We start from the raw sequence: 23034 nt of genomic DNA, 5'->3' as shown, positions 1-23034 counted from the left end.
TGTTGAGAGTAGAATGAATGAATGAATGATTGTACGTGCCCCATCTAGGGTGAGTGTGGTTCATTTACAGTGGAGGCCTCACTCTGGAAGTCATCAGAGTGTTCTGAGCAACACCAACAACACCACCAAATCATTAAAATTAATATCATCATATATTATGTGGAGGAGGAAAGAGACTGTAACCTTCAAACCAAAGAGCTTGAGCTTACACTCAATCACACACATTCATTGGGAGACTATCATTATCTAATCAAGTCAGATTCATTCATTCAATCAATCAATCAATCAATCATACACATAGTATACTTTATTAGTACTATATTACCTTTTAATAACTTTATTACTTTAACTTTACGTTACTTACTTTATTTGGAAACAGATAACTGAAACATAAGATGATGGCCACCACCCCTAAGATCCTTGTTGAGAACTACGTCGTTGAGATGGACGGTGATGAGATGACCAGGTAAGTTCATCACTTGATCGATTGATTGATAAACTCACTCACTCATTCACTCACTCAATCAATCAATCAATCACAATCAAACAATCATGACAATGACAGAGTGATTTGGAAGATGATCAAGGAAAAGTTGATCTTCCCATTCTTGGATTTGAAGATTGATTATTATGATCTGGGAATGGAGCACAGAGATGCTACTGATGACCAGGTCACCATTGACTGCGCCAACGCCATCTTGAAGCATAATGTCGGTATTAAGTGCGCCACAATCACCCCAGACGAGAACCGTGTCACCGAGTTCAATTTGAAGCAGATGTGGAAGAGTCCAAATGGAACCATCAGAAACATCCTCGGAGGCACCGTCTTCCGTGAGCCAATCCTCTGCACCAACGTGCCACGTCTGGTCACCGGATGGTCCAAGTCCATCGTCATTGGCAGACATGCCCACGGCGACCAGTACAAGGCCACCGACATTGTCGTCAAGGGCGCCGGCAAGCTCGAGATGACCTTCACCCCCGCCGACGGCTCTGCTCCACAAAAGTTCACCGTCTTTGACTTTAAGGAGGGAGGAGTTGCCATGGGAATGTACAACACTGATGAGGTATGTAATGTTGATTGAGTTCAAACTCAAACTCATGATCCAAACTCACCAACTCAAACTCACCAAACTCACAAACTCAAAAAATATCTCAAGTCAATTGTTGGATTCGCCAAGTCTTGCTTTGAGTTCGCCTTGGATAAGAAGTGGCCAATGTACTTGTCCACAAAGAACACTATCTTGAAGAAGTATGATGGTCGCTTCAAGGACATCTTCCAGCAGATCTACGACACTGAGTACAAGCAAAAGTACACCGCCGCCGGAATCTGGTACGAGCACCGCCTGATCGACGACATGGTCGCCTACGCCATGAAGAGCGAGGGTGGCTTCGTCTGGGCATGCAAGAACTACGATGGAGACGTTCAGTCCGACTCTGTTGCCCAGGGGTACGGCTCGCTCGGTCTCATGACCTCTGTGCTGCTGTGCCCAGACGGAAAGACCGTCGAGGCTGAGGCTGCCCACGGCACCGTCACCCGTCACTACCGCGACCACCAGGCTGGCAAGGAGACTTCGACCAACCCTATCGCCTCCATCTTTGCCTGGACCCGTGGACTCCTCCACCGTGCCAAGCTGGACAACAACGACCGTCTGACCAAGTTCTGTCTCGACCTCGAGGCCGCCTGCATTGAGACCGTCGAGTCTGGCAAGATGACCAAGGATCTCGCTCTGTGTATCAAGGGAACCATCAGCAAGTAAGTACTTAAGTTGATTGAATGAGTGAGTTGGCTGTGTAGCCGCGGTTAACTAACATCTCCACCTTCATCTCCATCTCCATCTCCATCTACATTAGTGTCAAGCGTAGCGATTACTTGAACACCGTCGAGTACATTGACGCTGTTGCCGAGCTCCTCAGGAAGAAGCTTAACTTGTAAGAACACCCCCTACCCTACATACACCACTCATAGGTTACCCAACTATGTATATCGATGTTGTTGTGTGAATAGTGATGATGGTATGATTGATTGGTCGGCCTATTGAGAATCAATCGGATGTTGTATGTTGTTTGCTTGTTTGTTTGTATGTTGTATGTATGTATGATGTTGTCGTTGTCAGGTAAGGTCAGGTAGTAGGTTGTGGTTGGTGTTGCCATATCCATCCAATGTGTTTCCTGCTTCCAGTAGTAGCGCACATGTTGTACTGTCACTCACTGCACCCCTTGGACCTTACCCTACCCTACCTACCCAACGCACCTTCACATCTTCATCATTCATTCGCTCATTCATTCGTTCATCATAAACATCCGCAATCATATCACGCCAGACATGATTAGACATTCTCAATAAATCCTATGATTGATTATCCTATCCCATCCTATTCATACAAACGACGATCGATTCATTCACATCAATGGCATCCATCATCAAGTTACTGACCCATTCATTCTCTTCCTCTCTCTATCTTTCCCTCTCTCCTTCCTTCCTTCCGCACCCAACCAAAGGCAGAGCAAGCTGTGAACTCCAAAATAAAAGATATATAGATATTATAAACGCATACCAATCATTAACATGTTAATGTGGTACATATACTTTCCATGGATAGTCATCACTGGAACAATTCCAGACTCATCAATCCCATGCGCTGGTTGACCAAACCAGACGTCAACGTTACTTCATCCAACAAACCACACAACAAAAATTAAATTAAATTAAAATCTCATTCGACTCACACACATTCTCCCAGACTCGCTCAGCTATCCTCTTGCCTTTCAATCAAGTTGAATCGCACCTCAATCCAACAGTAGCAGCATCCAACAACAGCACAGGTATCAACAGGTATATATCATCGTTTGACATGATCGATTCATTCAGATTGAATGTGATTCACGGATTGATTGATTGACACTATCTATCATCTATCCAATCTAGAAATGGCCAAAGCAAAGAACCACTCTACCCATCACCAGAACTCCAAGGAGCACCGTAACGGAATCAAGAAGCCAATCGTTCACCGCAAGACTTCCTCCAAGGGTGTAAGTAATCAAAACAGACATCTTCATCATCACAGCACAGGATACAAGATATAGAGACAGAGAGCAGCTTCAATTGCGACACAGCGAGATGAGGATACACGAGATGATGAAGATACAGAGATAATGATAATGAACAGGATATTGATCAATCATTCGTCATTCATGACCATTCAATCACATATAACAGATGGACACCAAGTTTGTTCGTAACCAGAAGTTCGCTCGCGTTGGTGTCAAGGCAAAGAGATACGTTCGTGGTGACTTGCAGGAGCAGAAGCCACACAAGAACCCAAGAAAGTCTGCCAAGGCTATCGTGTCTGAGCTCAAGGCCAAGCAAGCTGCTGCCAAGAAATAAACAAGCACACTCCGACCGGTCTATGTTTATAAAGTAACAACAACCAATGTCAACGACACGACTTCAGAGACACACACAGGCTCATTCACAGCAGCGCGACATTCATTCACAGGACACTGCCATCTCGATGAGGAGACACTATATTGATTTATTGATTGATTGAATGATTGGACAGGTCAATCTGACTGACAATGACTATGATGGATGGCTATGATGGATGACGACTACGACTACACATCCTTTGATCTATTCGCTAGTATGATATCATCATGATACATATGTGTTTATTAAGTTCGTTTCGTTTATCTTCATTCATTTATGTTCTGTTTACATGTCTTTCTTGTTGGCTACGACGACTGGCTTGGACGAGTCGGTGATCGATACATAGTAGCTAAGCAATGTGAGCACAACTCCAAAGCTGAACGACATGATCCATGAGGCAATCTGCGTTTGGTACTCGATAAAGTAGTTGGACAGTGCGATGCCCAGCAGTGAGATGGCCACGACGAGCTCGCGAGAGTACAAGTGTCCACGCACATACAATGGTGCTTTCAGGTTGTTGATGAACACTCTGAGGGGGTCGGCTGGCGCTTCCTGGTGGTGTGGCGAAGGTGACGACAGTATAGTGTTGAGCTCCTGCTCTGTGAGCTTGGAGTAGTCGACGTTATCGCGCTGGGATGGTGCAGTGCTGCTGCTGCTGGACGATGGCTCGTCCGACTCGGGGGCATCTGTGTCAAAGATGACACTGTCCGCGGCGTCCAAGTACTGGCTCTGACGACGCCATTGCAGCTCGACCATCTTCATTAGGACGAAGCCGACGTTGGCACCCATTGTGTAGGCCAGGAAGACAAAGAAGTACGAGGTCTTGGTGGTGAGGTCCAGGATGGACGTGACGATCAGCATGATGATCACGATGACCCAGTCGACCAGAATCGTCTTGAACATCCAGAAGCGGTCGGCCAGGCGGGCGGGCGCGCAGGCCAGTCCTGTGAAGAACACCAGAGCGACCAGCTGCACGGCCATCATCGTGGTGGACGTGTGGTAGTGCAGGGGGTTGATGGGTGGCGCGTACGTCTTGATGTAGGACGGGTTGAGCAGGTAGGCCACGGCGTAGAGGTGTGGCGGCAGCATTGAGATGGTGCTCAGCAGCACCTTGAACAGGAGCACGACGACGGTCACGCGTGCAAACACACGCGAGAAGCGACATACATTCCAGGCCGCTATCAGACACACGAGTGATGTGTACCATAGCAACAGACTGATGTTGTGGTCGCTCAAATAGGTCTTGAGTGTGTCATTCACCATGCTTGGTAGCCATGTGCTTGGACCCTCCAAAAAGGATACCAATGCATATCCCGATATGGCAAACAGTGATATCTGTAGAAGTTTAAGTGTTGATCGCATTAAGTTTGATTGATTGATTGATTGGTAAAGTGATGGAGTGATAGAGTGATTGAGAGTGTTGTGAATGAGTGTTGTGATTGATGGCAAGATGTTAAAGGTCCCAATGTTGGTGAAGTAAATACTGAATAGTAGTGAATCAAGATAATCTTGATTCATGTTAGCATTACAACAATGCATCACTCGGCTTTGATCAATCCAAAATTAATTTAAATTTTGGCGCGAATTAATACTATGTAATCACGAATTTGATTGACTACTTCCAGAGTCAAACCTAGTCAATGAAAGAAATAATTAATAATATAAATTAATGTTCGTATTAATATAGTTATATTTTCTTCTAACAACTCCCATTCTAGATAAATAATATTGTTTTTCAATATGATTGATTCATTGGAAACCAGACAACCGCTGTTCACCAGCTACAGATACTGTTCAAACACAGCTAACAGAGCGGTGATATTGCCAACATCTACTGTTGCCAGTGTACATTCTAGCCTGTCGAATAGCACAGCGCTGAACTTGTCAACATTTTGTTCAGCGTGTGTATGGCTTTGTTTTGTCTGAATCCAAATAAACGAGTCGTGCATAGTTATAATTGTTTGTCTCTGCTTACACATTTATTATTTATTTATTATGTCTACTGTTACGACATCAATAGAGGAACAACAACAACAACAACAACAAGAAGAAGAACATACCAACACTACTGTTGTTGTTGATAATAATAGTACATCAAAGAAAAGAAAGTCTATTGATGATGATGATGGTGAGACAACAACTACATCAACGACATCAACTTCATCAACAACATCAACAACATCAAATAATACTACTACTACTACTACAGATGATAACACATCAAGATTATCAAAGAGACAAAGAAAGAGAATGTTAAAGACAGAGAATAGACGTGCTACAAACAGGGCAAAGAGGGACGCCAAGAACAAACAGGTCGAAGAAGAAGGCAATATATCAAAGGAAACACTCGACGAGACTGTTTATCGCATTGAGAATGGTCTGCGCATTGTAGAGCCATACTACTTCACCTTCAAGGTGTGGTCCAAAGAGCGATGGTATGGTCGCCAGCTGCTCGAGATGTTCACACAGGAGTTCAGTCAACTGCCCGCAACGATCTATCGACGCAAGATCAAGGCGGGCTGGATCAAGGTCAATGGACAGCAGGTGGGGGAGGACTATCGACTGACAAACAAGGACGAGATCGAACACAGGGTTCACCGACACGAGCCCCCTGTCAGCGGCGCCACCATCAAGATCGTGGCACAGGACGATGATGTGGTCGTCGTTGACAAGCCCAGCTCAATACCCATTCACCCGTGTGGACGATTCAGACACAACACATTGATATATATCCTGGCCAAGGAGTATGGCTTCCAGCATCTGTACGGTGTACATCGTCTCGATCGACTGACATCTGGTCTGCTCATTCTCGCGCGATCACCTGCTGCCGCCAAACGCAAGTCCGAGGAGATCTTAAAGGGCGACGTGCAAAAGAGCTATGTGGCACTGGTCAATGGCCGCTTCCCCGCCGACAAGGAGGTGGTGGTGGATCAGCCACTCAAAGTGCAGAACCATCGACTTGGCCTGAACATGGTGGCGCCCGATGGCAAGCCCTCCAAGACGATCTTCAGCCTCCTATCATACAACGAACAAACAAACACCAGCGTGGTCAGCTGTCTGCCCAAGACGGGAAGGACACATCAGATCCGTCTGCATCTCCAGTGGCTTGGCTTCCCCATCGCCAATGATCCACTCTACAATGCGTCATTCAGTCAGAATGCTGGAAAGATATTGACGAGCGATGGAGTTGAGGGTCTTGGAGGCGGAGGCTTTGACGATGATGATAATGATGATAACGCAGACAACAACAACAACAACAACAATGTCCAACAGCATTTATCAAACAATGACAAGGTGGCACAGATGGCCAAGGCAATTGATCAGGCAAGCAACGATGCCATTGCCAATGGACTAAATGAGGAGATCGTAGACATGGACACACCAATCGAATGCTTGGACTGTAAGATTGACTGGGGCGATCCTTCAACATACACCTTTGGCATCTATCTACACGCCTACCAATACTCTGGCAAGGGATGGTCCTATCAAACTGATCTTCCAGCATGGGCCAGCCAACATACAACCGATACTCCCGATACCAAGATGTCCACAGACACTACTACTACCAGCACCAGCAGTAGTAATAGTTCGGATAATACAACATCAATGAATGTTGATCTGTGATCACATGACCTGAATCGGGACAAAAGTTGGAAATCAACTGGAAGTGTGTGTTTTTGATCAGATCTGGTCAAACTATTTGTGTAGATCTGATCATTATGTTATTGAATCGTACATATATTACAAACAGATAAAGCAAAGACTTATTGTACTTTTTGGATAGGATGGCTAAACAATTGCCAGACTTGATATGGAGGTCTTTGTTTAGATTTTTGGAGGATCAACCAAAGATAGCCTCAATTGACATTGTCAGCGCTGGACTCACATGCAAGAGATTGATGAATCAAATGGCCAACATGTATCAACTCAAGAGCAACAAATATACATTCGTCAGAACAACAGAGGCGGCAATCTCATCAACAACCACTCCCCCTGACGACGACAACAACAACAACAACAACAATGATAATGATGATAAAGTCAAACAACTCAAATCCAAAGATCAAGATGTAATCACTACTCTAACACTAGAGAGCGAGATAAATGATCCAAGAACACTATCTCAAGGCCCTCTCCCACCCACGTTGACATCACTTACACTTGGCCACTACTTTAATGGCAAGCTTGTTCCAAATGTGCTGCCAGAGTCAATCACCACACTCACCTTTGGATACGACTTTAACAACACTCTCGATCCTTACGTGCTGCCATCATCAATCACCCAATTGACATTTGGATATTCATTCGATCAACCATTGGTCGAAGGCTCACTACCCTACTCACTACAAGAGTTAACATTTGGATACGAGTTTGACAGACCATTGCCTCCAAATGTGCTTCCACCAAACCTCCAAGTGTTGACTTTTGGTGTCGACTTCAATCAATTGATTGACAATGATGTCTTGCCATTGTCCCTCACACATTTAACATTTGGTATATCCTACAATTGTCCATTTGACGAGAGGACACTTCCGAGTTCACTACAAACGCTCAGGTTTGGTCTTCGCTTCAACGCGCCCATCAGGCCTCGGCAACTACCTCAATCCCTCACCTATATTTCATTTGGAGACTACTTTTGTCAACCACTTCAAGAGCTTCCAGCCTCACTGGAGACACTTATGTTTGGACCCTTGTACAATCTACCCATCTCTCCAACGTTGCTATCATCATTATCATCACTCACCAACATATCATTCGGTTACAATTTCAATCATACTCTGCGCCCTGGATATCTTCCAGAATCACTCACGCTGTTAAACTTGAATGACTCATACAACAGTGAACTTGAACCAGGTACTCTACCGAGCTCTCTGGTTAAATTGACAATTGGACGACAATATAATCATCCGATCAAAGATGGAGTGTTGCCAGGGTCACTCCACAAGTTGAAACTGGGACAAACGTTCAACAAGACAATTGTATTTCCAAACAAACTTCAATCTCTCACATTGGGCACACTACAACAATTACATTATATACGATTACTATCACAATCAATGCAGAAATTGACAATCAGAATGGTCGATCTACAAGATGATATTCCAAAATCAATCACAAATGCGCCAAGCATCAGGGAGATGATTGCATGGATTGGCTTTGGCTCCAAACACCTGAAAGGGTCTCATAGTCCTCAGAGACTCCAACATCTCCAACGTGGACTGATCAAAAAGATGGTTCAAGCTCTACCCAATGTTCATAACTTTAGGATCAACAATATGATTGGGATAGTTCCACTAAATTGTAGACTGTTGGACAAGGATCACCTACTGTGCGTGTCATGGAGTCTCATACCACAAGCTCCAAAGGTCTTGATATTGCCACTATTGGACAAGAAGTCATTCAGATCATTTTTCAATAAACTCATCAACTGAATATTGATTTGTAATTTGTAATAATAATAATTTATTATTTATATTTTTAAAATAAAAAGTAAATTTTAAAAATCCAATTAAATATATAACGATAGGCCATTGTATTGTCATGAATTAAATCGTTTCCCAGATCTCTACAAGTCGATTTCACGGAAAAAAAAAAAACAAAAACAATTTGCTCGATGCAGGGATCGAACCTGCGACCGCGGCGTTATTAGCACCGTGCTCTACCGACTGAGCTAATCGAGCAGCTGGTGCCAAAACACAAATTCCACATGATTTATACCTAAATCGAATTAGTTACTGCGATTTTTTTTTTTTCAAAAATCGACCATTTATGATCATACCCTACCCTATTTATTAATAAAGGGATATATAAATAATTATTTGAATAGGATTTTGTTTCTCTATTAATTGGTACAATTGGTTAATATACTATCAAATGTCAGACTACAATAATGAACAAATAATGCGATGTCCAACACACTGTCTACATCCCATCCAACACACTGTTGAACGACAGGTGAAGTGGGTTGATCAATGATCATCTGTGAGTGGTTATCGAGTTGGTGGTGTGGTGGTGCTATCCCTGCATATATATATATATATAAATATAAATGGAAACAACAAACAACATGTGTACGTTCACTTCAACAACAACAATCCACAGTAGCAACCTGTCTGTCTGCTGTTATTCGAATACAACATCAACATCATTGCAATATCAATTAGTAATCATCCCAATCAGAGATAGAGACAAGAGTTAATTAACTATTATTGCGTTAGACAACTACAACAATAACAACTGGAATTTAACAAATGTAAAGTTTTTTTGTTGAATGATCATTTGGACCATTGTGTTGTGTTATTGGAGAGAGTGTGTGCGTATCTTGGTGTGTTTAGGTTTAACTCATAGTCTCATGGAATCCAGAAGGTCAATCACGACACACAACCCAACAATGCATTCAATTTCGAGTTCAATATTGACTGGATTGTGATTGTGAACACACATCCATCCCCACTTTGTTGTGATAAATCACTCATTCTTCTTCCACCTCCAATCCAACAACATCTTCATAGATATACATATTATTTAAGTAGTAGTTTGTACATACCGTAATCAACAACAATAAGGTAACTACACACCCGATCAATCTGTTTGTCTGTATCTCTGATCAACCAATTGGTATCATTGATCAGTTTGTTTGTTAATATTACCGCAGAGTCAGTTGACATCATTACTACAATGATCCAACCAATCATTTGCTCAATCAACTAGAGAGACAGCCCCATCATCGGTGCTCCTCTAGTTACCTTATGCACCATATAGTGGGGACTCATTGTGATCCCTAGGTTTGCCTTTGGTTGTCATCTTCCAACACCACTCACCAGTCAATCATTGATTTAATTTTGATTTGGAGACCAACCAAACAAAGGTGGTGTGGTGTCTTGTGACCTTTCAAACTTCACCAACCCCACACTCATCTAATCAAATGAATAATAATGTGAGTGTGTTGTTGCTGTTGCTCAAAGTAGACCAAGTGTGTTTGTGGTGTGAGTGTCATCTCTTCCTTGAGTCAGTCAGTCAACATTCATTAATATCATTCAGTTCAGTTCATTCAATCAATCAATCAATCATTCATTCATTCAATATATATATTGTATGTGTATATAACTTATTGTTGTGGTTGGTATACATGGCCATTCAAATACAAACATCCCCGAGACTCATCGGACATTCAAAACTGACACAAACCAATCACTCTCAACATTGATGATGAATGATCAAACAACACAACAGTGTAGTATAGGAGAAAAACAAAGAAAGAAATGATCAAACAAGATAATCAAGGCTCACTGCCACAATCACCTCAGTTGCAGTCTTTCGGACAGAGATCCTCAGACCAGGCCACCGAGGACAACTTCTTGAGACGTCTCGAGGCATTGGGTGCAACCGCTCCCAATGACACGGTGAGACGCGACTTTCTCGTGAAGGAGGTGCCAGCCATCAACAAGCTGTTCACCAGGTTCCTCAAGAACAGAAAGAAGGTCATCGACTGGGAGAAGATCAGACCACCTCCCACCGAGATGGTGCTCAACTACAAGGAGTTGCCACAGTGCTCTCATGAGCGTCGTACAAGCCTCGCCGGAAAGCTTGCCGTTCTCAAGCTCAACGGTGGACTCGGAACAACAATGGGTTGCACTGGTCCCAAGTCTGCCATTGAGGTCAGAAGTGACAAGACCTTCCTGGATCTGACAGTTCAACAGATCAAGGTATGTAGTTAGTTAGTTTGTTGATGTCTAATGTTGTTGTTGAAACTAACCAATTGATATACCTATAGGACATGAATGAGCACTATAACATTAAGGTGCCATTGGTACTGATGAACTCGTTCAACACTCATCATGAGACTGGCAAGATCATCCAAAAGTACAAGTACTCGGACGTCAAGATCCACTCATTCAACCAAAGCCGTTTCCCAAGAATCCTAAAGGACAACCTGATGCCAGTCCCCGAGAAGCTGTTTGGGGATGATGCCGAGTGGTACCCACCTGGACACGGTGATGTCTTCTTCTCCCTGCAGAACTCTGGCCTGCTCGACACCCTCATCAAGGAGGGCAAGGAGTATCTGTTCATATCCAACGTGGATAATCTTGGAGCAGTTGTAGATTTTAGTATGTATCATCCTCTTGTTGTTGACGACAATTCAACCAAGATAACTAACCAACATTATTACAACAACAAAAACAGATATATTAGACATGATGGAGACCATCGGATGTGAATACGTGATGGAGGTTACCAACAAGACCAGGGCTGATGTGAAGGGAGGCACGCTGATCGAGTATGAGGGCAAGGCCAAGTTGTTGGAGATTGCCCAGGTGCCATCATCCAAGGTCGAGGAGTTCAAGTCGATCAAGAAGTTTAAGATTTTCAACACCAACAACATCTGGGTCAACCTAAAGGCCATCGACCGTGTCTTGAAGGCCAACCAACTCGATGACATGGACATCATCATCAACCCAAAGGTTGCTGACGGTAAGTCCATCCTTCAGTTGGAGATTGCCGCCGGAGCCGCCATTGAATTCTTCAACAACGCACGTGGAGTCAATGTGCCACGTTCTCGTTTCCTGCCCGTAAAGTCCACCTCTGACCTCTTCATCGTTCAGTCCAACCTGTACTCCCTGGAGAACGGTATGCTCGTGATGAACAAGAACCGTCCATTCACTTCGGTTCCACTGGTGAAGCTAGGTGACAACTTCAAGAAGGTGTCTGACTATCAGGCCAGAATCAAGGGCATTCCCGACATTCTCGAGTTGGACCAGTTGACAGTGTCTGGTGATGTGACGTTTGGAACGGGCATTGTGCTCAAGGGTACCGTCATCATCGTGGCCAACCATGGATCGAGAATCGATGTTCCCGAGGGTTCTGTATTTGAGAACAAGGTCGTCTCTGGAAACCTGCGCATTCTGGATCAATAGTTAGTTAGATGGACAACATGTGTGGCTATGTGTTTGTATACCTATGCCATTTCAACGCGCTGATGATGCGCGTCATCAAACAAGCTTCCCTACTTCCTTTCATTCAATAAACTTGCTCAACATCAAAAGTGATCATTCCCATTTTTGGAACTCAATATGAGATAGAATCAATCAAAAAGACAACAGATAACAACAACATAGATATGTCACAGTTCCCTGCACCTCTATTCAAAGCACCCTACTACAGCGTAATCTTTACAAGCAAAAAGACAGAGGGAGACTTTGTTTCTAATGGCTACTACGATACAGCTGTTCGAATGGACGAGCTAGTTGCAAAGATTCCGGGTTACCTGGGAGCCGAGTCCATTCAATCTGAGGGCAAGTCGATCACTGTCAGTTACTTTGAATCGATAGAGGCAATCAAAGAATGGAAGCTACAACCAGAGCACAAAGATGCCCAAGCAAGAGGAAAAGCCGAATGGTATCAACACTATCGTATCAGAGTGTGCAAGGTAGAGAGAGAGTATGGCTTTGACAAAGAATAAACCCATAGGTATTGTACGTACACGTTTGGTTGATTCATGTTGACGCGCGTCAACAACGATGCTACTTTATTTACATGGTATAGAAGGGATGTTCAAAACGATTACCAACGAGGTGATGATTGCCATTGCTATGAGGTCCTACAATGGAGTCCATCAGGGGTGAGTTGGAGAGTATTGGAAGGCCGCTGCTGTTGTTGGCCAGTGGGTTGGACGTGGAGAACATTGAGCCATAGCCGCCGCCAATGGCACCAATGCTATGGAAGGCATTGTTTGATGACGCTGGTGGGAGCTGGCCAACTCTATTGTTGCCATTGTTGTTGTTGGAGTTAAGCAGATTGTAACTGTTGTAGTTATGGTTCAATGGATCCCAAGTGTTGATGTTGCCCAGTGGTAAGGTGCTACTACTGGTGCCGTTGCCAACAATGTTGCTGCCATGATAGCCATTGTACAATGGAGGTGACTGGGGCGATTGTTGTTGGTGCTGGGAAAGGTATGGACCGCCAGAGAAGAATGAAGAATGAGTGTGACTGCCGCTGCTGCTACTGCCATGATTGCTGTTTCCGCCAATTGGTTGGCCAATCGCACCTGGTACCGATGGGATCGATTGAGGAGTGGTGGTGGTAATTGTCGTGGTTGTCGTGATAGTCTGAGACGTGTTCATTCCCAATGGATAGCCGTGTCCAAACATCGATGCAGCGTTCTGTTCATATGCCGATGTGATGTAGTCGTTGAGGTGTCGAGAGTCGAACAAGGTGCTTGACAGGTATGAGTCCATCGTTGAAGTGTTCTTTGGATTGCCGTTGTCCATAGACAGTGCCGGCTGCTTGAAGAAGAAATCAGATGATGAGGAAGAGGCGTGCTGTTGATCATTGTGTGCTGAGTTCAACATGTTGCTGCTGACGGATCTGTCATTGATGTCCAGAGTGGAAATGGGCTTGTGGATATTGTGCAGGATTGAATCAATGTCATCGTCATTGTCCACGAACGATGGAGATGTTGTTTCTGTTGCTGCCATCAAAGCAGATTGTATGTTGTGTTGGAAGTTATCATTGATCGATGGGTTGTGGACATGGTTGTTGGGGACAACATATCTCTGCATCTTTGGTATGAAGTCTGGCGATTTGGGACTCAAGGTAGAGGTAGGTTGAGACTTGGTCGGTGTCAGATGAGGCAATGGTTGTGGCTCAGCTTGGACTTGATGTTGCTGAACTGTAGCTGGCTGTGGTGGTGGCTGTACGGTGATTGTTGCGGTGCTTGCCTCCACAGGCTGGCCGGTGGTATCTGGCAGAATGCAAAGACTCTTGACGGTCACCTTTGGCTTAGATTGCTCCATTGCCTTCTTGTTCCTCTCCAGTCTTTGTTGCTGCTTCTTCAACTCCTTTGCACGCCTCTGCTCCTCCTCTTTCCTTTGCTTCTCAGTCTTCTCCTGACTCTTTGATTCATTGACCTTCTCTTGCATCCTCAAACGCTCTTCCTCACGCTTCTTTGCCTCTTCCTCCTTCTTCTTCTGTCTCTCACGTTGCTTCTCTTCCATCTTGCGCTGGTCCTCTAGCTTCTTCAGTCTCTCCTCCTCCTCCTTCTGCTTCAACTTTCTCTCCTTCTCCTCACGTTGCTTCTGGGCCAACTCTCTCTGTTTCTCAATCTTCTCCTTCTTGTTCCTAGCCTTTTGCTCGCGTAGTTGTCTCTCTCTCTTCTCATTCTGCTCCTCCTCTTCCAGTAGATGTCTCTGTCTCTCTAGTATCAGTCGCTCCCTTTATGAACGTCAGAGGGTCAGTCAATGATTGAATGAATGAATGATTGTACATACTTGTAGGCTGCCAGTACTCTTTGCTCGAACATCTTTGAGGCAAAGACATGGAACATCTTCCTTCCCTCCTCCATCTGTCTTTCCTCATCGTCATCGTCATCATCTTCATCATCGTCTTCATCATCGTCGTCGTCGTCATCGTCATCTTCGTCATCGTCATCATCTTCGTCATCTTCTTCGTCGTCATAGTCTTCGTCATCTTCATCATTGAGCTCATAACGATCACTATTCAGTGCGCTCTCATCTTCGTCCTCTTCGTCCTCATCATCCTCGTCCAGATCGTTCTCATCGACATCCAGCTCATCATCTTCATATTCTCCAATGTCAACACCATCAGTGTAGTGATGTTGATGCTGATGATGATGTTGATGATGTTGATGATGATGACTCTGATGTTGACTGATCTGTTGTCTGATGAATGATCCATTGATCAAACCTTTGACGCCACCATTATTCAGATTGATGTTCATGCTGATGTGATGCTTGCCGACGCCAGCTTGGACATTGGCACGAGTCTCCTCGATCTGTATTCGCAAGTCCTCTTCGGCAAGTATGTTTGGATGATCGTAGACCTGCTCGGACAACTCCTCACGTCTAACACGTCGCTCGGCCAACTTCTCCATCAACTCAATAAAGTGCTTGCCCTCATTTCGAAGGAACTCCTCCTCAGAAGATGTCGTTGTCTTGTACCTCGATGACCCATTCTTTGTCTTATACTGTCTGATAATCTGTGCTTGTGGCTGTGGCTGTGACTGTGGCTGTGGCTGTGTTTGTCGTTGTTGTTGTTGTTGTTGCTGTTGTAACTGTTGAAGTTGTTGTTGTTGCTGTTGTTGCTGTTGTTGTAGCAACTGTTGTCTCATTTGAAGTTGTTGAGCCTGCGCCTGTGGTTGTTGTTGAGACACTTGTTGTTGTTGTTGGCCCTCCTTCATATCGATCAGGTATGATACTTTGTCGTTCATCTTCTCGTAGTACTTGATCTTCTCGTAGTAGGAGTCGTAGAGCATCTCTAGCTCCTCCTCGATGACCACCCGACGACGTCCACATACACTGCATGAACATGTATGTTTCTGTTGGTCCTTCATTTTCCTCAACAATGACTCCTTCTCCAGACGCACCAACTCGCCACGCTCCTCCTCACTCAATGATATCCAAAACTCTCTCAACTTTTGTTTGTCCACATCTTGTTGTTGTTGCTGTGATTGTTGCTGTTGCTGTTGCTGTTGTTGTGGCTGTTGAGGCTGTTGTGGTCTTTGTGGTTGTTGTGGTTGTTGTTGTTGTGGCGGGGTGTCTTTGGCTATCATTGCACGAAGTGTCTTCCTTGGAGCTGACAGACGCTTGTATTGGTATACCCTCTCTCCATCTTGTTGCTGTTGCTGTTGCTGTGGTTGTTGCTGCTGTTGCTGTTGCTGTTGCTGTTGTTGCTGTTGCTGTTGTTGTCTAAGTTGTTGCAACTGCTGTTGAGTGAGTGGCTCCTCTTGTACTCTTGTTGGAGCATGCTTTCTCTTTCCAAGTCCTTTGTTACTATTGTTATTATTGTTGTTATTGGATGATGATGTATCTTGGACATTGGTGGTGTTGGTATCATCAACAGATGCATGTGGTGGTTGTTGTTGTTGTTCATCATCGTCGGCAGTGTATTGATATTGCTTTGATGTGAGTGATGATGTGTTGTTGGCATTGGTTGACCTTGGTGATTGAGTCAATGATCGTTGTGACAACAATGACGCAGATGCCGATGGTTGTTTCAATGATGAGTTGGCAATCTGTTGCCAAGTGGGTTGTTGTTGTTGTTGTTCAACACTATTGCCCACTTCACCTTGATGTTGTGATGGTGATGGTGGTACTTGTTGAGACATGTCTTTCACTTTTATCTCTATTCTCTATCTCTATCTCTCACTATATCTCTCTTATTTCAATAATATGAATCAGAGACCTGAGGTCCAATCAATCTGAAGTCAGAAGTGATATAATTCTTATATATCTCAGAGTGGTAGATGTATATATATGTGTATGTATAATGTGTATGTGTGTGTTGTTGAAGTCATCTGATCCTCCACTCCCCTCTTGCACTCAAAGTACTACCTTGAAGGATGCACACTCACTCGATCGAAAGAGCAAACCACTCCGGCAGGTCACTCTCACTCTCTCTGGCTCTGAAAAAAAAGCATCCAACCAAAACAACCACGTGATCACTCCTGTGTGCAAAGTGGTCAGCTGATTGATTGCTTTGATAGAAAATGGCTATCTCTATTCCTGAGCATCCCAATGACGGTGGATGCGGAGTGGAATGTAATAGAATGGGATGGAATGGAGGGTAGTTGAGTGTAGTGGAGTGGCAGAGTAATCATTATGTACGTGGAAAAAAGCAAGGATGGATGAAGTTTATGTTGTTGTTGTTGTTGCCTACTTATTACTTTGGTTGTTTGTTTGGTTGGTTGGTCGAAATAACCTTGATGGAATGTGACTGAATAAATACAAGAGGTGTGTGTGTGTGTGAGGTTGTGATGGGAGGGGAAGGAGTGGAAGGAAAGGAGATTGATTTGTAATCCATATTCTTGGTTGGTTGTCATTTGTATGTCGTTGTTGCAAAGTGTTCCTTCTAATGTCGGGTCGACCCTTTGATGGTTGTTGGTTGGTGTCTCATCATCATCATCATCATTAACATCACTTTCATTGTTTCATCAAATGTTCAGGATCTGCAACATATGTAAAACCTGTTTGATTGATTGATTGATCGTGATTGGTTGGATGAATGTTAATATATATGTATCCATGGATACAGGAGAGGAGTCTTAGTTGGACTTACCTTCGAAATCTTTTTGTTGTGATGGATGTAATGCACTCTCACCGGCCATGGTCAAGGATGGCGCCTCATCGGTAAAGACTGGATCGATTTGTGATGTGTCGGCATTGCCCTTGACCACGGGGATAAAGGGTGGAGGGATCTTCTTTTGGAAGAGTAGCTCCCAGTCGATGGCCTTGAAGAATGGATGTCGCTTGATGATGTTTGGGTCGGCCAGACGCTTCTCGGGATCGCGCTCCAAAAGCATCTCGAGCAACGATCTGGCGTCTGGTGAGATGTGGCCGGGGAAAGCGAGACGCTCGCCCATGATCTTGCGGTACATCTCCTGCACGTCCTGGCTGTAGAATGGGGGCAGGCCCGTGAGCATCTCATAGAGCAGCGAGCCGAATGACCACCAGTCCACCTGCTTGCCGTAGCCGTTGCCCTGCAACACCTCTGGCGCCAGGTACTCTGGCGTGCCACAGAACGTGACGGTCTTGTCCGTGGGCGAGTTAAGGCCCTCCTTGCACAGACCAAAGTCGGTCATGCAGATGTGTCCCTCGTTGGTGAGCAGCAGGTTCTCGGGCTTGAGGTCGCGGTAGATGACGCCCGACAGATGGAGATGCTCGAGGGCCAGGACGATCTCGGCGCCGTAGTAGCGCACACGCTCCTCGCTGAAGCGCTTCTCGCGCTGCAGATGGTAGAAGAGCTCGCCACCATTGACAAAGTCCAGGATGAAGTAGAGCTTGTCCTCGGTCTGGAACGAGTAGTTGAGGTTGACGAGGAAGGGATGGTTGATCTTTTGCAGGATGTTACGTTCGGACAGCGTGTGCTCCACCTCGTTGTGCTCGACGATGTGCTTCTTGGACAGCACCTTCATGGCGTAGATCTCGCCCGTGTCCTTCTTGCGCACCTGAATCACCTTGCCAAAGCTGCCCTTGCCCACCAGGTTGAGCAGGTCAAAGTCGTGCACGCCCACCTTCTCTGGCTTCTTTGGCTTGTTGCCGTTGAGCAGCAGATCACGCTGCACCGTCAGCACGTCGATCCACTTGTTGCGATCGGCGTCCGTGTCTGCTGTGATAAAGTAAGTGCGCGATGGTGTCTGCACCTCAAATCCATGCAACTTCTTCTTCCTATCCGATGTCTTTATGTGACCTACAGTATTCAAATGGATCACTCCCAATGGTGCTGCGTCCTAATGATTGAGTATGTTGAGTATGTTGAGTAAGTTGAGTGATTGAGTGAGAGGTCGCCGCATCATGTGATTGATACCTACACCCTTGGACTTGAAGTAAGAGAGATCATCATGTCTCAGAATGAACCATCTACGCTTCCAACTCTTGAAGCCTCCACCTTCCTTTGTGAGGAATCCTTCATGCTTAATCGTAGTGTTATTTGCGCCATTTGATTGTGGCGTTACTGTTGTCTGCGTCATGATATTATGTCTTCTTTATGCGTATGTGATTGATTGAATGATTGATTGATTGATTGAAGTTGTTGCGCTAGACTAGTATGTCCTCCTCCCCTTTGTTTGCTATTATTATGTACAAATACTAATACTAATACTACTATTACAATGATTGAATATATATTATATATCTAACTAATAAGTGTTTAGATAGTTTGTCTGAGTTCTAAATGACACCAATGTTGGGTTGGATTCAAGAAGGTGCGTTTTAGAAGTTTGTTTGTGTTTGTTCGATCGATCGATGTAATGTGTTGAAGTTGCCAAAAGAAATGAAGTGAAGTTGTCCAAGTTGAATGAATGAATGAATATATATATAAATGTTTAAGTTTGAACTTATACCTATATACCTATTCTTGATGATTGATGTTGTTGCTGTACATGTATCAATGTTGTTATCTATCTTTTTGGAATGGTTGTGTTGTTGATAAAGTACTTGCAACCTTTGGGTTAGTGGGTGGTCCACACTCACACCCTCTTGAAGGACCAACTGATCAATTTGCACCCAAACACAAACAAAACAGAACTCTCCTTTTTTTTTAAAATATTTTTTATGCTCAAGTCATAATCGATTGTTAGTGTGTGTTTTGTTTGTGTGATCATCGTCACATTATTTGAATAAATAAAAACCTGTATGGTTTATGAGTGATCGGATCCACCACAAATGTTGGAGACCCGACTCTTTGGCACATTGGGCATCAACTCGAGGCCTCGAAAGATATTATTATTGGATCTTAAGATCCCAACCACTTTGGGAACTTTCCAAATAGAACTTCATTTCGACTTGGTGTTCGTGCTTATGTGTTGTGATCGTGTGATCAATAGTGTGGAATGATTCCATTGGAATGAATGAATGAATGTATATGTATGTTTATTGATAGCAAGTACTATGGACGTACTTTGGTGGTTCATTTACAAGAGAGGGTGATTGCTGTTGTTAATATCTCCTGTAGTCAGTGGTCTCGACTTCACATGGCTCAATGCCCCAGATCTGTTGAGCGTACTCCTTCATGGCACGATCACTGCTGAAGAAGTAGGTGCTGGCAGTGTTGATGATAGACTTGCGGATCCAGTCATCTGGACGCTTCCACAGGTTGTCAACCTCCTCCTGCGCATCAAGGTAAAGTGGGAAGTCCTGCATGGTCAGATAGAAGTCGCCATAGTTGAGTGAGTCGAGGATGGGCTTGAAGACTTCGGGCGCGCCAAATGTGCCCAGCTCAATGTTGAGGAACACTTCCTGGAGACGCGAGTCGACCACGACCTCCTTGGCCTTCATCTTCTCGCGTGCCTTGTCAATCTCGCTCGTGCGCAGACCAAAGATGAACATGTTCTCCTGGCCGACCTCCTCGGCGATCTCGACGTTGGCACCGTCCAGGGTACCAATGATCAGGGAGCCGTTCATTGTGAACTTCATGTTGCTGGTACCCGACGCTTCGGTTCCGGCGGTGGAGATCTGCTGGTTGATGTCACTGGCGGGGATGATCACCTGGGCCACCGACACGTTGTAGTTGGCGATGAACACCACCTTGAGGTGCTCGTCGACCTCCTTGTCGTTGTTGATCACCTCAGCCACCGAGTTGATCAGCTTGATGTGTCGCTTGGCCATGAAGTAGCCGGGTGCCGCCTTGCCGGCAAAGATGACGACGCGTGGCGCCACGTTGCGGCGCTCCTCTGGCGACATCTTCTTGATGGTGAGGTAGCGGTGGATAACGCTGAGGATGTTGAGCAGCTGGCGCTTGTACTCATGGATACGCTTTATGTGCACGTCGAACAAGGCATTGATGTTGACCTTGATGCCGCAGTGCTCCAAGATGAAGTCAGCCAGACGCTGCTTGTTGATCAGCTTCATTTGCTTCCACTCCTCAATGAGCTGTGGGTTGTCCATGTGCTCCTTGATACCCTTGATCAGCTCTAGATCGATCACCCACTTGTCTGTGTTGAGCCATCTGTTCAGGATGTTGCTGAGTGTTGGGTTGGCCTGCTGGATCCAACGGCGTGGTGTCACACCGTTGGTCTTGTTCTGGAACTTGTCGGGGAACAAGGCGAAGAAGTCTGGGAACACCTTGTGCTTGACCAGGTCAGAGTGCATGGCGGCCACACCATTGACGCAGTGCGAGCCGACGATGGCCAGATGTGCCATTCTCACCTTCTTCTCCTCGCCCTCCTGGATGATGGAGAGACTTCTCATCTTTTCAATGTTGTCTGGCCACTTTTGTGTGACGGTAATGAGGAAGCGATGGTTGATGCCGTAGATCAGCTGCATGTGGCGAGGCAGCAGATCTTCGATAAGCTTGACTGGCCACATCTCGAGGGCCTCGGGCAGGATGGTGTGGTTGGTGTACGCGAAAGTCTTGGTGACGATGGACCAGGCCTCGTCCCAGGCAAGTCCCTCCTCGTCCAACAGCTTCCTGAACAGCTCGATGACACCAATGGTGGGATGTGTGTCGTTCAGCTGAACGGCCACCTTGTTGGGGAACTCCTTCCAGTCGGTGTGAGACTTCTTGTAACGACGCACAATGTCGCAGAGTGTGGCCGCCACGAAGAAGTACTGTTGCTTCAGACGCAGCTCCTTGCCACTGTAAGTGTTGTCGTTGGGATACAGCACCGATGTGATGTTCTCCGAGCGCTGCTTGGCCTCGACGGCGCTCAGATAGTTGCCTCCATTGAATGCCTCCAGGTCAAACTCCTTGTGTGGCTTGGAGCTCCACAGACGGATGTTGTTGGTGTTGGTGGTGTGGTAGCCTGGCACGGGTGTGTCGTAGGCGATAGCCTGCACCAGCTCGCCTCCCTCCCACTCGTGGCGCACGCCCTCGCTCGTCTTGCGCTCGACCACCTGGCCGTAGAATCGCACCGTGTACTGTACATCCAAACGTTCAATCTCCCATGGGTTGCCAGCGACCAGCCAGTAGTCTGGCACCTCAGTCTGGTAGCCATCGTAGATGCCCTGCTCGAACATTCCGTAGTTGTAGCGCAGACCGTAGCCCCAGGCTGGGTACTTGAGCGTGGCCAGCGAGTCCATGAAGCATGCGGCCAGTCTGCCCAGACCACCGTTGCCGAGTGCGGCGTCCTTCTCCTCCTCGTAGAGGTCTTCCAGCTCGAAGCCAAACTCGAGCAGGGCGTTGTGGTACTCGTCCTTGAGGTTCATGTTGTAGACGGCGTTCTGGAGTGTGCGGCCCATCAAGTACTCCATCGACAAGTAGTAGACACGCTTTGGGTCCTGCTCAGTGTAGTACTGTTGAGTCTCATTCCATCGCTCAATCAAACGATCTCTAACACTGTAGGCTGAGCCCTGGTATGCAGAGAACGAGTCAAAGTTATACTTTGTTCTGGCCAATGTGTACTCCACATGATCCAAGATACCCTTTTGAATAGAGTCCTCATCTGTATATCGCAATCATTCATGTGAGTCGCAGTGCAGATGGATAGATATGAGTAAGAAAGACTGGATGGACAATGTTGGATCGATTAGTTGACGTACCATTCTTAAGGAAGTCAGTCTTCAAGGCAAATAGCTTGCTTCCCTTCTTCTTCTCTGTTGGTGGCACGACACCAGTAGTGGTTCGTGCCGTTTGCTTATAAGGCATTTGCATCATCTTTGATTGTTTGTTTGTTGTTGTTAACAGATATATATATCTACAATTGTTATGTTACTGTTTATCCAGTAGATAAGTAGGTAAGTATTGTATATCAGGTAGATGATAAATGTGATTGTGTTTGCAAAGGTATATATATATACTCTAATGAGAGAGTAGATGTTGTAGTGATGTGAGAGAGTGAGGAACAACACAATTGTACACAAACACACAACAAGGTAAGGTGGCTCGTCTTTCCCATTCATCTCCATGTGCTTCGGAAGCACACACATTCAAACTCCCCCATCCATCCATCTTATCACCAATGCCAATGCCATTCATTCAATCACCGCATGGTCGGGGGTTAAGCTGATCCAACTGTGGTTGTTGGAAGACCACAATGATTGATTGATTGAATTCCAATTCCCTAAATGAATGATTGATTGAACTTACACTTTAGTTTAGTTTTGTTTGTTATTATTATTTAATTATTATATATAAGTACAGATAATTATTACAAG

The 23034-nt window shown here is 45.2% G+C and overlaps 9 protein-coding genes across 9 annotated transcripts; 5 read left to right on the top strand and 4 right to left on the bottom strand.

Moving 5' to 3' along the window:
• Positions 1-395: 395 nt before the first annotated feature.
• SAMD00019534_019310 (hypothetical protein) lies at positions 396-1933 on the top strand (the record flags this gene model as incomplete). Its single annotated transcript, XM_012902522.1, has 4 exons — positions 396-466; positions 566-1064; positions 1158-1753; positions 1852-1933. The coding sequence occupies 4 exons, from the start codon at positions 396-398 to the stop codon at positions 1931-1933; spliced, it is 1248 nt and encodes a 415-aa protein (XP_012757976.1).
• Positions 1934-2928: 995 nt separating this feature from the next.
• Positions 2929-3385, top strand: SAMD00019534_019300 (hypothetical protein; the record flags this gene model as incomplete). Its single annotated transcript, XM_012902521.1, has 2 exons — positions 2929-3030; positions 3218-3385. The coding sequence occupies 2 exons, from the start codon at positions 2929-2931 to the stop codon at positions 3383-3385; spliced, it is 270 nt and encodes an 89-aa protein (XP_012757975.1).
• A 327-nt stretch (positions 3386-3712) lies between these two features.
• SAMD00019534_019290 (hypothetical protein) lies at positions 3713-4690 on the bottom strand (the record flags this gene model as incomplete). The annotated part of the gene is made up of 1 exon (XM_012902520.1): positions 3713-4690. One exon carries the CDS (start codon positions 4688-4690, stop codon positions 3713-3715), a length of 978 nt encoding a protein of 325 aa, XP_012757974.1.
• Positions 4691-5410: 720 nt separating this feature from the next.
• SAMD00019534_019280 (hypothetical protein) lies at positions 5411-7042 on the top strand (the record flags this gene model as incomplete). Its single annotated transcript, XM_012902519.1, has 2 exons — positions 5411-6721; positions 6776-7042. Coding segments are annotated over 2 exons (1578 nt in total), but the record flags the coding sequence as incomplete, so codon positions are not given.
• A 521-nt stretch (positions 7043-7563) lies between these two features.
• Positions 7564-8838, top strand: SAMD00019534_019270 (hypothetical protein; the record flags this gene model as incomplete). Its single annotated transcript, XM_012902518.1, has 1 exon — positions 7564-8838. A coding segment is annotated over one exon (1275 nt), but the record flags the coding sequence as incomplete, so codon positions are not given.
• Positions 8839-10689: 1851 nt separating this feature from the next.
• SAMD00019534_019260 (hypothetical protein) lies at positions 10690-12342 on the top strand (the record flags this gene model as incomplete). Its single annotated transcript, XM_012902517.1, has 3 exons — positions 10690-11133; positions 11202-11535; positions 11612-12342. The coding sequence occupies 3 exons, from the start codon at positions 10690-10692 to the stop codon at positions 12340-12342; spliced, it is 1509 nt and encodes a 502-aa protein (XP_012757971.1).
• Positions 12343-12957: 615 nt separating this feature from the next.
• On the bottom strand, positions 12958-16550 carry SAMD00019534_019250 (hypothetical protein; the record flags this gene model as incomplete). The annotated part of the gene is made up of 2 exons (XM_012902516.1): positions 12958-14638; positions 14695-16550. The coding sequence occupies 2 exons, from the start codon at positions 16548-16550 to the stop codon at positions 12958-12960; spliced, it is 3537 nt and encodes a 1178-aa protein (XP_012757970.1).
• An 814-nt stretch (positions 16551-17364) lies between these two features.
• SAMD00019534_019240 (hypothetical protein) lies at positions 17365-18911 on the bottom strand (the record flags this gene model as incomplete). Its single annotated transcript, XM_012902515.1, has 3 exons — positions 17365-17408; positions 17501-18671; positions 18753-18911. The coding sequence occupies 3 exons, from the start codon at positions 18909-18911 to the stop codon at positions 17365-17367; spliced, it is 1374 nt and encodes a 457-aa protein (XP_012757969.1).
• Positions 18912-19878: 967 nt separating this feature from the next.
• Positions 19879-22531, bottom strand: SAMD00019534_019230 (hypothetical protein; the record flags this gene model as incomplete). Its single annotated transcript, XM_012902514.1, has 2 exons — positions 19879-22322; positions 22420-22531. 2 exons carry the CDS (start codon positions 22529-22531, stop codon positions 19879-19881), a joined length of 2556 nt encoding a protein of 851 aa, XP_012757968.1.
• Positions 22532-23034: the final 503 nt, after the last annotated feature.

Source organism: Acytostelium subglobosum, assembly GCF_000787575.1.
Source record: "Acytostelium subglobosum LB1 DNA, scaffold: scaffold3, whole genome shotgun sequence".
In the NCBI taxonomy this organism is placed as follows: Eukaryota; Evosea; class Eumycetozoa; order Acytosteliales; family Acytosteliaceae; genus Acytostelium; species Acytostelium subglobosum.
The sequence above is the reverse complement of the archived record's forward strand: the minus strand, read 5'-3'. Positions and strand labels throughout refer to the sequence as shown.